Here is a 16,003-nt window from a genome sequence, read left to right as displayed (position 1 = left end):
GAGCCATGAGTGTTGACATCAGTTTGCCTAATTCATTGCCATTTTTTTCCAAGGTAATAAGGCATGTTGTTAGCTTTGGGAGACGTGAGAGCACCTCATTTCAGTCAGTAATATAAAATACCAGCTTCTTCTTCAATCCTGCATTTTTTGGAGAAGCCACTGGAGGGACACCTCCACTACAAAACTAAAACCAGCCGCAACCTGCTCCAGCTGTTCCAGCCTCATCCGCTCCTGCTCCCTCTTGGGTGGAAGACTTCAAACATGGGCGTTATTTTGCTGTTTACAAATTATTTCTGGTTTCAAATCAAAGACCTAATATGACCTAAAGTTATTAGTTCTATAGACACAGGAGGAAAAGAAAGAAAGGAAAAAAAATGCTTATGGCACTTCGGACCAGTGTTAAAACTCAAAACTTCCTGGGGAGGACATCAGAAGACCTGCTCCTGCAAAGCCCAACTTGCAGAGTGCCCTGTGCTGAAGTGGGGCCGGCTCACACAAGCAAAGGCTGCAAGACCGGGCCATGAACAGCTGTAGCACAAGCCTGCGGCCACCCGACACATTTAAGCAACCAAGTATCTCTGATGGCCAGGCTGTTCCTCTTGCTGCTGCAGGTTTTCGGGAGTGATGGCCATAGCAAAGCTGAAATCGTCTCATACTGGGACTCCGGGAGCTGCAGAATTTCCCTTTTCCACATCAAGTCTACTCCTGTTATTGCAAGCTGACTCTTTCCAAATCACAATTTTTTCGAAGCTAAATAAACTAATATTTATGGCTATCCACTACTTTTCCACAAAAAATAATAGTTACCGAGAAAGTGGCAATCTGGGGAAGACATGCCAAATATGTCTAAAACATATCTCTGAAAATACAATTCTATTTTTGTCTGAAACAGAAGGCAGGAAACATTAATGTTCCTGAGTATCTAAATTTATCTTGAAAAGAGTATTTATTAAAGTCACCATAGAAACAGAAATTTAGAAGTATTAGACTTATTCCAGTTGTTACAATTACTATTTCCTCCACAGCATGATCTGTTATACAGCAAATAATGAACGGCTCAAGATCTGTTATAATCTTATTCCAGAGATTTTTGCTTTTTGATGGAAAAAACCCCAACTTTTGTGGCATGTAAAACTGCCCTTTCACATTCCTGCTTTAATTTGCTGAACAAAAAGAGAAAAAAACCTGGAATATTTACCTGGAAGTAAGATGCAACGAAAAAGTTTGAACTTGCAGTGCATAATTTTAGAGCAGTATCCAGGAGTGTTTGTCAGATTTAAAAATGCTTTTTTATTCACTGATTAATAAGCAAGCTCCATGGCTAACTGTACACAGTTAACGAAGAGTCTACTCTGCCTGGTGGTCCAGTGGTCTCTCTAAATCGTGTCAACAGTTGTCACAGCTATTGCTTATAAAGCCATTTTAAAAATGAACTCACCACTGATTTGTGGGAGACGATTTTTGTAGTGTGACTTCTTTAACCACAGCATCCCCTGGTCGACCCAGCGACGAGCTGCAGCCCATGCTCTGTCCTTGCCTGGGACGGTTCCCTCTGGTTTACGAAGGGGATCACACATGCCACATTCCTGTCGGATTGCTTCACATTGACTGCTGCTGTGCGGATGTGCTCCATACAGGAACTATTTTGGTTAGCAAACTTTTTATAAACAAGCATCCTACAAATGCCAAACTCTGAAATAACTGTTTTCATGTGCTAAAAAACAACTTTTACCATGAAAAATGTTCTGTGAAGTGTTAAGCAGTCTATGCTCCCACCCTTACTTGCTGCAGCCTTTCACACTAGCTATTTAGTACAGTAGCTACTCCAGATTAACAATAAGAGTTTCACTGTTTACAATATGGTTGACATAAATGTCCTATCATGGAAGCTTCACCCTTTCTTATTGGATGTATTTTCTAAAAGCGACAATGTAATCCTGTATGCACAGGTTAAATTTATCACAGCTGGCTTAGGCAGATACAGAATTAATTAGGAAGTGTCTTAAATGTCAGATCATTAAATGAAATTGTAAAAAGGTAAAGTGTAGTCTTCAGCGAGCAGATATCTCACAAAATGATCCTTGAAACAAATTGCAATTGCTGTAAAATATTCATTTCTTCTTTACAATTACTTATAGGGACAATGTCTATGGTTCCAAATAAACACTACAACTTTCTAATTTGATGTGAAGGTCAGCATAGAGGTCATGATGAAGAATTTCTTTTAGTCTCTGAGGAATGACTAAAGACTGAACAAATATTTAATTTGCATTTTACGTTAATATTGAATAGACTTTTCTTCTTCAAAAAATCCCCCTAGAGTTTATTTCAGTTCTTGTAAAAAATTTACAGGAACAAAATGGAAAAAACAAGATATACAAAACAAACAGCTAACATTTAATAAATTCTTCCCCTTTTACTATTTTAATACCAAAAAAGGTAATGTAATAGTGAAAAGGGGGAAAATGCAGCATATTTCTCTCTTTCCATCCTAAAGTGCCAACTTTGCTATCCTGAAATCAATATTTAGACTCAGTAGTAGAAATGCATTTTAGTTGGAGAAACTCTTGTAATATAGTTTTAAAATCATGAATGTGAGATCTGTTATTTTAATGCACTATTTGATTCCAGGGACTTGCAGGAGATTTCTGTAAGCTAACTCTTACCCGCATTACAAGAGGTAACAAATTAAGACAGAAAGCAGCATGTGGGGGATAGCATGTTATTTTCCTCCCTTCTCCCTCTTTCCTCCCCAAATCAATCTGTTTAGACTGAACCAGTTTTAGCTGTGGCATCAAGGCAACACTTTATGAAAAGGGGTGCTTTGAAGGGGCTCCCAAGCATTTGCCGGGGTATTTTGTAGGCCATTTGAGGCACATACGGACCCTTGTTGCTTACTGACTTTGCAGTACTGACACGATGCAAAACATGCCAGTGTACGTGTGCAAACAGGCGGGTAAACAAGCCCTTCTTGCTGCAAGAGCTAGCGTTACTGAGCTGCAGTGAGGAGGAAAGTTGCATTAAAACCAAGTACACTCTTTCCTCCCACTGCTTCTAGTGTACAGAGGACGTATCAGATCCAGAGGCAAAGGCTATGAGTGGATAGTAGCAGAGGGAGGTAGTATGTCAGCACAGTGTTGAGGCTGTATTATATTAAACATAATTTCTACAAAGCAGTGGTCCCAAACACATCAGAATTTATTTAAGGGCCTTCTTTCTTCTTAAGATTCTCCCCAAATCTGCAGCTGTTCTGTGGGCACCCAGCTGCCTGGCCTTAAAATCTGTGGCTCTTACACTTCCCGCACCGATAACTGACAAGAGGGGCTTGGGGTTGGCCACCCTCACAGGGACACTTCCCTGGGATTTCTCCTCAGCTGTAGGGTCATAGAGGTGGTCTCTGCCCTCTCTCCTCTGCAGAGCAGGTTGCAGAACCCATTCCTGGACTCAGCGAGTGCTTGGAAAGCAAAGCCACCTATGTGGAAGGCCTCCAGTATTTTTTCCCTATAAAACATTTTTGACAGTGCCATCGCTGGTCTCTCCCACAGTCCCAGTAGACTTTGGAAAAAGGGAGTTTTCAGCAGAAAAGTGAACATAGATTCCTGTGCGGCTGTCTCTGTCTCCTTTGCAGTGCTGGAGAGGGGGACTAGGTTCTGTCCCATCTGCTTTCCCAGTCCTAAATTCACTAAGTGAGAGGCTAGCGTGGCTTGGAGTGCAGATGTGCCTCTACACTTGGTTCGTCACTCCCTGGGACTGTACTGGAGATGGGAAAGGACAAAAGCAGCCAGTGTACTGTAGGTGGCTCTGAACTGATGCTCAGCACTTGTAGATATGAAGCTGGATAGCTTTGAAATTCAGGTTTCAACACTGCTCTTGTGACTCATCTTTGTCAGACTGTGTCAGCACATATTGGTACCCACAAGCATATGTACAGTACTTCACCTAAGGCATGAGATGACACCCGCTATGTTCATAACCTGCTGTAACAAAGAAAGTGTTTCCACCTAGAACTTGGCAATTCTCCACCACGCCATTAGACTCACAGTGCTCAGTGAGACTGGCAGTATATGCCAGTAAAAATGTCTGTGTGCTTAAAGGAATCCAAAAGGGACTGACCATCACCCTCTAATCTTCCACCAATCTTGCTGAATTACTTTCATTGAATCTTTGTATTCTTACCTGGTATCACACTTATCCCTTCATGCACATTCCTCCTATTGAAAGCGCAAGCCTTAGTCACCTGTTAAGAGGGTGCAGTGAATGTTACATGAGTGTATTCTTGGATTTTTTTTTTCCTTTGTGAACTGTTAAAATTGCTTCTTGAGGACATGAATGCCTTTTCTGGCTGTCTCCACTCCTCCGTCTTCGTCTTTGATGCTGAGGACATTTGAGAAGTACAGGTCATGTTGCATGGGAGCATGGAATGTAGGAAGCTTAATGCATGAATCACAGACGTTCTGTTTTATTCATGAAGAAGAAATAATTGGGGATTTTGTTTTCTCTTAAATGAAACTTTTGATTAACAGGCTGATGCTGGGCATTTTTTCAAAAGGAGTATTTTTTTTGAGACAGCAGTAGTAATAAAAAGGTCTGCCTGCTTTTTGTTTTATATTATACAATGATTAGCCTGAAAGAGATATCAATTTTATTTGTATAAGGACATTTTTCCTCACTGTTTTTAGCCCTGTGTGTTGCACTGATTAAGGGGCACTGATCTTTGCTGCCATACAAAAATGGGAAAACAAACATGAGCTCAGTGATTGTATAAAATGTGCTCGGGGGCCATAATTTGAGCCAAGAGGAATGCTTTGTGGCTTAGTCAGACCATGCAGACAAGTCTGTCAAATGTACAACGTGTCATATACAGATTTCTGTTTAGTGGACCTTTCTGTCCCAGCTTCCACATTTATCATTGTCTCCCTGACAGGAGCTCTGCCCTGTTATCCTGACTTGTATGTCATCTATCAGTGTTAAGTACAACAAAAGAGTATCTCTTTAAACCCCCCTTACCCTTTCACATGCTTCTACCCTTGAATAATGATATCTGTCTCTGCAACCACAAATATTCCATTTCATCCTTTCCTTTGTATTATGTTAGTTGCTCAATAAATGATTAAAATGGCATTAGTGCACTTTAAAATGAAAATTATTATATTATTGTTGAAGTTGTGTAAGAGAAGAGATAAAAGCATTTGGGTCGTTTTGCCCCCTTTTTAGGCCTGTCAAGTCAAACAAATTTTGTATAAAAAAACCCCATCCACAAAGTCAAAACATGGCAATGCCAACTCAGCCCAAATCACACAGGCCCAAGCCCAAATCTGAATTTTCAGCCGTGAGTATAAATCACTGTCTCCAAAGCAAAAAGTGTGAATTATGACACAAACACAGATATTAAAATAGCATTAGTAGTCTTTGAACATACTTTCACATATGACTATTGCATTTATTTTACTCAAGAACAACAGGGAAAGCGGGGGAAATGGGCCACAGAAATCTTAAAAAGGTTACACAAAAAGTGAAAACGTTTGCTGGAAAAGATGTTTCCAAGCAGCACTTCATGGCCATGTCTGGTGTCATGTTTTATAACAATGGACCATCTTTATAGAAAGTTGGTAACAGGCTGGAAATCATAAGCTTCACAGAATTTATGTCTAGCTACTGCCTTGCAAGACATTTTATAGAGATGTGTTAGCAACTCTGTATAACAGGTACGGTCCAGGCTCAGGTTATTAATTATAGCTTGGAGTTTCAATTTATAATCAATAAAAAATCCAAACCAATTGCCAATTCGAAACTTTGCTTCTCATTCTCTCATGTGTACATACACATAAATCATCCGGTTCTCACACCTCTCTTCTTACATCTCCCGCTCTATTTTCCAGACCTATTTCCCCTTCTCTTTCTGAAAGACAGAAAACACCTCATCCTTCATGTTTCGCCCAGCCTCCTCATGCTCCTGCTCTCCTGAGCACTGCACTGGTCAGACCTTGGCCCTGGCACTCCTCATCACTGCTGTATCCTTTCAGGTATCACTTAAAGGATGCTGAGACCTGCAGACTTGGGCACAGCAGTAAAGGAGTATCTGGAGGGGGAGAGAGTGCTGTATGGCATGGCTACTGCAAAGTGATTACACGGGAAAGGATGAAAGGATCCCTCTCACTACTCCAGATTTGGGTCCTGAGAGAGTCATCAAGATTGTTAACATTTGTGTAACATCTGCCAAAGCCTCTCTGACAAAGATGGGTAAGTAGCTGTACGGTGAAAGATCTTGATGCTGAAGGGGTGCCCAGGAAGGGATTATTGGATGAAAAACCAGGTCACCAGTTCCTGAAGCTGACACAACACCAGCAGTATGAGTAGGAATGGAAACGGGAGTCATTTGGAAGGCAGGGTGTCTCCGGGAACTCTTGATTCCCAGGTCTGGCAACTGAAAAGGCTTTTGGGGAGTCTAGGTGCTGGTGGTTGGTTGTCATCCCCGAGTAGCCTTTTCTATTTGTTTCCTTGTGACCATTTGTTTTCCATGTGGTAACTAGGAGCCAGGCCTTATATCTTGCTAATTGCCTCCTCTCTTGTTTTGCCATTGAGTTTACTTGATCCCCTGTGTACACTGGTCTTAAATACACTTAGTTGAAAATCAGTAGATTTTTACCGAGTAGAGGAATCAGGTTCTGGACCAGGTTTTCAATAGAGGGAAAAAAACCCCAACCCTAATAGGTTTACAAAAAGGACCATATAATGGTGTTTGCAGCACTTGTGTGCTGGCATGCTGGAGTCTGAGAGTTCCCTTGAGGTAGGGCACTGTCTGCTTCTTGTTGATGAGTTGCTATCACAGACCAGAGATCTAGGAGTAAGTCTCTCACCGAGGTTGCCACCTGGCAGTACACATTTTTCAACTGGCAAGCAAGTCCCAACCTCTAACTGCCCCAGGAGCATCTCTGGAGGGCAGCGAGGCAGTCTGAACAACCTTTCTCTGGCTACTCTGCAAAGATACCACCAAAAGATCCATCCCTTGGATGGATGCATCCCCACTGTGACTATCACAGTGTATGCAATGCTTCAGACAAAGCCTTACTCGAAGACACTATGGCAGCAGTTTTCCCAAAATGGGATGCCTGGACCTAACAGCCACTTCCCAGTAGAAGAAGGACCTACTCCTTACTCTTTCCCCTATCTCTGCTCTCTGCTACACACTCTTGTCATTTACCATGTGGCACTCTGGGTCTCTCTGGATCCCTCTGCAAATGGATGCAGCTCATTAACACTGCAAGACCCATTTTTTTTAACTTGGTTACCAAAAATTACAGGAGACTGGACTGACAGGCAGCAGAAGACAGTGAAAAGGATCTGAGGAAACTAGAGATGGTGCACAGGAGACAGTGGTAGCATGCGGCTGAGTGTAGGGAAAAGGCACAAGACTCATGTCGCCATTTTTAAGGCAGTAGTGAGCCATTAGATCAGCCCACCAGATCATGGTACTCAGCTTAATACATCCTTAGCTCTCCTAGAAATATTACTCCTGGTATAACTGGAGTTATATATATATATATATAATTGCAAGTGCCCCAGGCTGGTGGCTCACAGCTGCCCTAAGATCAACTCATGACCTTTCAGTCATTTCCCAGTGATGAGCTCCCATCTTACAGGAGGTGTTTTGGGTGTTAGTTCCACATGTATCAATTAATATTTTGCACCTTGAATGAATTTCATGCTGTTTGCATTAGTTTAGTCCAAAGTGCCATGCAATTCCTTCTGTACAACATACCAGTTCTTCTGTTTGAGAACACCTCCCAGCTTTGTGCCATCCACACACATCATCAACATGCTCCCAACGTTTGTGCCAATTTAGCATTTGCATTTAGGCTACATTTTCAACAAACCACATGCTACTTCACATACCCTGACAGAGGATGACTTAACCCCATGTCGTCACTTAGTACAGCATTTGATGCTAAACACCCTCCTGGCAAGATTGTTGTAACTCCCACTGAAATCAAAAAGGGTCTTTGCACTGATGTTAGTGTGCCAGGCCACCACACCAAATAGGCTGAAAAGTTTAAGATCAATAGGCGTAAGTTGTGAAGCAAATGGTTTGAATATGCCAGTGGTTTTTTAGGGTATATTATGTAGCTTTCTACTGATCGATACAATGGGAAAAAAACCACCCTGTGTTTAAACAAAATTACAGTGAATTGCTCAAAGGCAAAACAAAATTCTCTGCTCAGCTGTTTGGCTCACATTCATCTCCCTTTACTCCTATAGAAGTGACATTTTAATTAACTGTGTCAGGTGGATGTGTAACATCTCTGCTGAAAAGCCTGTATCTGCTCAGCTGTGTGTCATAGTTTCTATACCACTAACATCTACAAGAGGTCACACTTTTGTGGCAGGAGGATCCAAATTCTGAACAAATACTTTATAATACATAAGCTGTCTCAGCTTTCTTCTGCTTGCACAAATCTATGGAAAGTAGTGATTTCCCTGGATTATTTAAATACACATTTTTTTCCTATGAGCAGGCAAAAAAATTTCTATAGCAGGATCAAAAATCAGTTCTTTGTGGGTAATAAACAGTTTTGCATGGGACTGGCTGGCTAAATGGTAGTGATTTTGTTCCTTGAGTGAGTGCTTTTAGCTATGAATACCTAAGCGTGCAAATGTAAACCACTGCTTCTGCAAATATATGTGTGCAGCTCTGAGGTTCACTTTCTGTGAATGTTAATGGACACAGAATTCAATCACATGAATATTCAAAGAAAGTGAACACAAAAGCAGCACAAGCGTGGTTGAAGCAAACAGATGTAAAAACGTAAGCCCAGAATCATGGCTTCCCCCCACCCCCCCAGTGTGAGCGCCTTAAACTTTGAAAGCTTTACAGTATTGACCAGACTCTGAATTTTCCAGGTAAATATAATGTGATACAAGACATGAGACTCCACAGAGTCTTATGAGGAACGTATCAGTTATGTCACAAAGTCTGATTTGGATCTGAAGCTTTCCTAGTCAACTGTCAGCTTAGACCTAGACGGGAACGCTGTGGTGCGGGAAATACTTCTGCTGGGATGACAAGGAGATGGTCAAAGAAGAGGATCACTAGCTTTATGAGAGTCCCTTGTCAAACCAGGAATGAGGGTGAGCAAGCAGGGAAATAATGTGTGAAATTCTGTGAAAGGGGAGGGATGAAGGTGAGCAATACTTTTATTTTTTTCAAAATAACAATGTATGTTGGGGTTTAAATTGCAAGTGTGTGATTTTAACATCAGCGAGCAGGAGAGAGAAACAAAGGAGGAATGGAAATCTATATATACACTTATATATGTACTTGAACATATATTCTCAATCTGTCACCTTAAGACGTGCCCACTTAGCTGCAGCTGTGAGTGGGAACCTCTGAAAGAGTCACTGAAGCAGGAGTGGGCATACAAATATAATTAAACTCCAGGAGGCTGGAGTGCTGCATTTTGTTGTTCAGGAACTTTCCTGATGCATTTTAATTTTACCGATAAAGAAATCACGCACAGACGCAATATACAGGGAAAGAATGTTGGAGGTTATGAACGAAACCAGTTAAAATTAAAGAGAGGCAATTCAGACCTTTGGAAAAGCTACTGGCATTTTTCCAAGCACATCATGAGCATACAATCAGTGGGAGCTCACCGCACAACAGTAATGTAAGTAAATGGCATGTCCCCAGTGATAATGGGGAAACTGAGGCACACAGGTGATTGGGGCTCTGATTCTGCAAAGCACTTAAATATCTGCTTCAAACAGAGACCATTCTCACTGATGGCAAATGCTGCTTTCCTGAACTTAGTAACTGTTTGTCTCAAATCCCTCCTCCTTAAAACAGGGATAATGTGATGGCTACACTTAGAATTATTCTATGGTTAGAAATATGCATATGTTTACTTTGCTGAGACAAAAGCTACACATATGGCTGAAGACCACAACAGGAGATGGTCAGAGACAGGCTTGGGATAGGAGCACTGTTGAGAATATCAGGCACAACTATCACTGGTTTGATGGCAGTAGGAAGTGAGGAAGAGCAAGAACTGAGGCTAGTAGGTGATGGACAAGATACAAAGGTATGTGGGAAGCCTCAGAGAGATGCACTGTTGAATATGTGTTGCTGTTTCAATGGAAATGAAGTGTAACACGCTTACCATGCAGAATACGCAGTAATAAGCTTGGGGCTTCCCAGATACCCTTATACTACATTGAAGTAAGCTGGGGATACTGGGCAAAGGCTCATTTTCTCTCCTCATTCATTTTGCAAGATGGGCAAGACATGGCGGGGCAGAAAGTGGCCCATTTCTTTTCAGTATATTCCTTTCTAATCCTCTTCTTAAAACCTAAGGCAAAGCTGCAGTAATTAGTGCAGGCTCTATGGTCAGAATCTTCATTTCTTCATGCCACTTTCATTTCTGCCACACAGCAACTTGGTTCTTCAATAGCTTCAATGGAATATGGATTAGATTTATTTATTTAACTAGTACGAAGGGTTTGGGTAATGTAGTCATTCTATTAGGTCTTGATGCCTGTTCTTGTGGCTTAACAGCTGATGGCAGACCCTCAATAATCGAATCTAAATGCATTTTCAAGGAAATTAAATACTACCTTTCATTATACTATCTTATTGGCACTATGTCAACTGCCATTTTACTGATACACCTTCAGAAAAGTGAGATCTGATAAAAATTTGTGTTTCAGTTTACATTATTTATCAGAATTTTAATTTTAGTATTCTGTGGCTGACTTCATAAATGTCTCATAATGATAATAACTGCAACTCTGTGCATGGTTGCATTAAGACCTACCAAAACTCTAGCACACAAGGTCACTTGCTCTCTGTGTTGTTCCACCACAGAGTAACTCTCTTTCTATTCCACTCAGTGTCAGCACCTCCTGCCTCTTCTGGAAATGCCACCAAATGACTTGGAGATGGTATAAACACATCGTTGAAACCAATTTACTTAAAAGGATTGTGAACCTTGATATATGGGGAGATTTGCTTTGATAACTTCCAGAAAATTGTTGGAAAGGCCAGTACTGCCTGGCTGCTTTTCCATTTTTCTTCAATGAGAGGATTTGGTGAAAAAGCAGAATTGGAGTAGGTTTTGTCTCCCCTAACTTGAGTCATTTAGGAAGCAGGCACATAGTCTACACCAGCCACGTGGGGTCCCTCTACATTCAGTGAAGAGGAGAGACACCTTCATCCCTCTTATTGTGGGCTCTCAGAGTTTATGCTGAGGGGCCACTGCGATTTTGGACAGTCCCTCCTCAGGAAGACTTACTTTTCCTTGGCTGTGGTTTGCCAAAAATGTTGCCTTAAAAAAAAAATACTGACGAAAAGATTCTCTTTAAGTGTCTTTTTCACAAAAAACTGCTCTTTGAAAATTTTCTTACCCTTCACTTTGAACAGTATCCAAACACTGAAATAAAACCTAAACAATATCCTGTTGCTAATTTTCTTTTTCCATATTCCAATGCTCCCTGCTTTCTCTCCATTTTTCTCTTTCTTTTCCTACAGAGGGAAAACAGAACAGAAAATACAGACAGCGAGGAAGATTAAGCCTATTTAACTACACTGTTAAAGACTCCTTGTACACACAGCCAGGGACCCAATCAGGACTCTCAGGGCAAGTATGGCTTCACCATAGGATATTCTCTGCAAAGTTGTATGGGATTAGGTGAGCAGCATTACCTCTTCACTTTCTACTCAGCCATTAACCCCCAGCAATCTGCTCTTCATACTCCTGGGCTTCTCTGAGTTGAAGGGATAAGAGAGAATTTATGGTAATGGCTCATTTCTGCCGGATCAGGGACCTGGTAGCAGATAGTCTGCTCCTTTCATCGACCTGGTGACTCAAAGCAGGCAGGATGCTGCAAGTCTGACAGAGCAGCCTGGATGATTATTCTGCAAATATTTTGCTTTTTCAAATTTGCTTACATATCAAAATATGGGTTTAGCTGATAAAAGCCAACAGCTCCATCAGAGTCCATTACAATCTATCAGGCAAATACTCAGTAATTTCCAAATTAGTCCATGGACTACAATACATTCAAGTGATCTTTATAATCTTTCTTGTAAAAAAAATCCACCATTCTAAGAATTACCTAAACATGGATTTACCAGGCAGATAGATAGCTTGCAATGTAAATGACTTGTGTTTGGATAGGTAGAATGCATATCAAAATGCATGCTCAAATGAGAGACCATATTGACTCTTTCCGAGCTGTTATGGTCTATTAGATAAATATTATCTCAGTTCAGGATTGTGGTAGTTTTCTATATGCACAGTTTCCTGATAAGCCATATGGACTCTCAGATAAAATTGTGTCTTCAGATTTAGAAAGTGATATGGCTGAATAGCTGTAATGAGTATGAGGAAGCTCCTGTTAACCAATTAATCAAAATGTGTCACTGAATGCCTCCTCCCCTTTTTGTGTTAGTATGTGCTATAATATATACCCAGCAAACATGTATTGCTCAGTGGTATTTTGACAAAAAACACATGCCAAGGGCATGGCAACCAATCCTTGTACAACAGTGGTGGTTGTATTTGTATCCCTACACTACTGTGATTCCAGTCATCTTTCTGATTATTTTCCATCTTGTTCACACAAACGCACATACGCTTACAACCACAGCTCACCAATATTAACAGAAAGAACTTCACTGATTTCAAAGGCATGGATTTCGGTCACGCATTGCCTTTTCTCACTTAATAATAAGGTACTAAACACATTTTTCAACCATCAATGGCAAAAACTCAGTGGATTTACATTTCATCTACATGGAATGTGAGCTCCAGGGATCCCTGCATAACTTGTAAAGAGTTCACATGAACTGACCAAGGCTGGGACACAAACCAAGAGGAGAACGATCAGCTGAAGCCAGGTCCTAGCTTAGTAGGTGACACGCCAAGCAACCTCACCATCCTTAATAAACACAGGCATTTGTCCACTGCATTTGTACACTGTGGTGATGTGAGAAATTAGGTGGTGAATTCCAGTTTATTTAAAGTGACTGTGTATCTGAGAGCTGACTATTTTTTTCTTTCTTTGTACACCTTGCAAAAGAGGTGTCTGGCTACTACCTAAACAACTGCTACCTGAAGAGGACAAAAAAAGACATTATTTCTGGATAAATCAAATTTTGTCCAGCTTCTCCTCACGGTTAAAGGAGTAGATTTTCTCCTGAAGAGCAACACAAGGGTGTACCTACACAGCATGATTCAGCATTATGCAGAGATAACCAAGGTACCACAGGCCTTATAAATGACACCTTAGGTGCTTTCCCATAACTGTCACTCCGAACAGGCAGCGTAACAATGCGTAAGTATCTTGTAAAAAGTTTTTTGAAAGGATCGAACATTTTCTTCCAGCAGAAAAAGTGCCACGTGTCTGCTGGGTAGGATGCTCCCAGATAGCTGGGGAGGGCAAGTCTCACTTTGGGAAAGGGATGGTCCAGATACAGGCAAGACCATGAGTGCCGTTACATTTTTCCTCACAAATGGGTGAAGCAGCTTTATTTTAGACCATTGCTTATTTTACCTCCAGACCTTAGAAGCTAAGGTGACAGATGGCATATTAAGAAAGTAATTTTAGCAGGTGAGGAATCTAACTTCATTTGGTCCTCTGTTCCATGACTTTCTTGTTATCTTAATATTATTTAAAAGTAGCTCTGCTTTGAATGGCTAAATTTGTTCTCTGAAGCATGCTGCTGAAATGTAAACATCATACAACTTTGATTTCCTATGAATAGAGAACACATGCTGTTACTGAAAAGAACATACAAGATTGCCACGCTTTTAGAAATCAAAAGTTAATTATGAGTCGGGATTGGAGGACAGAATAAGCTTCTGCTCATTCATTGTGGCCAAAGATAATTTCCAGGCTTCTACAAAAATTGTACTTTGCAGGTCTGTTTGTATTCTTGTATTTTATCAGGAGAGCAGTATTTCCAGCTCCTAGTCCTTGCAGAGGAAGCTGTGGCTGTAGGCATTGTCTAATGCTGTTGCTTACCTTTGCAAAGAGGACATCAGCATCTTGCCTGTGCTCATGTTCACAGCCATCCTCCATGAATCAGTGTTAAGGTGTTCAGCTTCAAACAGCTCTGCCATGTTGTAAATGTGCTGTTGATGCTTTTATAGGCCAAATTACACAATGGTTTGGGTTTTTTTCTTCATGAAAACATACCTCTTTCTGTGTACATGAGTCTGTACGTCAAGCTTGGAATGTGAAAATAACACAGTCATGAGCCTGAAGCATCAGGAGTTGTCAAAATAAAACCAACCGCAAACAGTTGCTTTACCCTCCCCAAAATTTGGCAAGAGGCAAGTGAAGTTGAGGCCTGGTTTTCAGCAGTGACTGGATCCCCTGAAACATGTAACTTAATGTCATGATTTAACCCCAGCTGGCAACCAAGCACTATGCAGCCGCTCACTCACCACCCTCACAGTGGGATGGGGGGGAGAATCAGAAGGGTAAAAGAGAAAACTCGTGGGCTGAGATAAAGACAGTTTAACAGGTAAAGCAAAAGCTGCGCACACAAACAAAGCAAAACAAGGAATTCATTCACCGCTTCCCATGGGCAGGCAGGTGTTCAGCCATCTCCAGGACAGCAGGGCTCCATCACACCTAACAGTGACTTGGGAAGACAAACGCCATCACTGCAAACGTCCCCCCACTTCCTCCTTCTTCCCCCAGCTTTATATACTGAGCATGATGTCATATGGTCTGGGATATCCCTTGGGTCAGTGGGGGTCAGCTGTCCCAGCTGTGTCCCCTCCCAACTCCTTGTGCCCCCCCAGCCTGCTCGCTGGTGGGGTGGGGTGAGGAGCAGAGAAAGCCTTGGCTCTGTGTAAGCACTGCTCAGCAGTAATGAAAACATCCTGGAATTATCAACACTGTTTTCAGCACAAATCTATCGAAAGCATAGCCCCATACTAGCTACTGTGAAGAAAATTAACTCTATCCCAGCCAAAACCAGCACACTTACCAAACCAAAGTTGCACACTTAGTAGAAGGTCTGGCTTCCCTTTGCTTTTCTAGGCTCGAATATTTTACGCAGCTTATTTTAAATAATAAAAAAAAAAGGGGGGGGGGAAAGAGCTGTGCATTGATAATAAAGTTTCAAAGTTCCCCTAAACCACTGTGACTAAAAATGTAGTCCCACAAAACCCTAAGTAAGGCCACAGCCTCCCCCATTTCCACCATGTAAGTTATCTGGGAGGAACTCTCAGTGCTGGGCAGAGCGTAAGTGACAGGAAATAATGCACACTTTATTCTTGCTGCCCCAATGCTGGTTATTAGAACTCAGCTCGCTTTATTCAAATAACCACTTTGGAAGTAGGCTACATTTGTGCACCTTGTATTTCAGTGCACCTTCGGCATTTTCAGACTCTAAAACCAGCAGAGCACTCTCTGGCCAGTTGTTCTGAAGACAGCTATCCCTTCCATTCTCCAGGAAACTGTTCTCATGAGATTTCCAGCACAGCCCATGCTCTGTTCAAAAGGCTTGGATAGGCTTGAATAAACATCTGACCTTCTTGAGGAAGAAAGTGTAAACCTCCCTCCCCTCCCACCCCAGCTGTGATTCTTTTGAGCTTCTTTTCTACTATTTGTCTTTATTTATCAAGCAAAGACAGTATGTTTGACCCTATATAAGAACAGAAGACTTTCAGACTTAAAGAAGCTTTCAGCTATAATAGAAACAAGTGAAGTTGTTCAAAATTGTGAATAAATATGAAGTTTGTAGGAAGGAAGTTTTTATAAGTTTTTTACACTGTGAAGAATACACAGAATAAATAAAAGCCTTCGTGCTTCTAGATACACAGCATATGATGAGCCCCATCCCCAGCTCAGTGTGACAACTGCTCCTATAATTATATTGCAGGTTTTGTGGATGAAGTGCAGAACTGTGTGGCTTGATCAGCCAGGATTTGGAAGGTCTTTCATGTTTTCATTTAACTAAAGCATTGTTATTTTCAGCCAATTTTAATGT

General features: G+C 41.3%; 1 protein-coding gene across 1 annotated transcript in view; it reads left to right on the top strand.

Moving 5' to 3' along the window:
• DNAJB6 (DnaJ heat shock protein family (Hsp40) member B6) overlaps window positions 1-6,059 on the top strand; it is a 91,989-nt gene extending 85,930 nt beyond the window's left edge. Inside the window, exon 12 of the mRNA XM_052806729.1 lies at window positions 6,024-6,059. Within this exon, the coding sequence (XP_052662689.1) occupies window positions 6,024-6,044 (21 nt within the window). The 3' untranslated portion in view covers window positions 6,045-6,059. The remainder of the gene's footprint in view (window positions 1-6,023) is intronic.
• Window positions 6,060-16,003: the final 9,944 nt, after the last annotated feature.

The sequence above is a fragment of the Harpia harpyja genome, chromosome 1, assembly GCF_026419915.1.
Source record: "Harpia harpyja isolate bHarHar1 chromosome 1, bHarHar1 primary haplotype, whole genome shotgun sequence".
Taxonomy (NCBI): Eukaryota; Metazoa; Chordata; class Aves; order Accipitriformes; family Accipitridae; genus Harpia; species Harpia harpyja.
The sequence above is the reverse complement of the archived record's forward strand: the minus strand, read 5'-3'. Positions and strand labels throughout refer to the sequence as shown.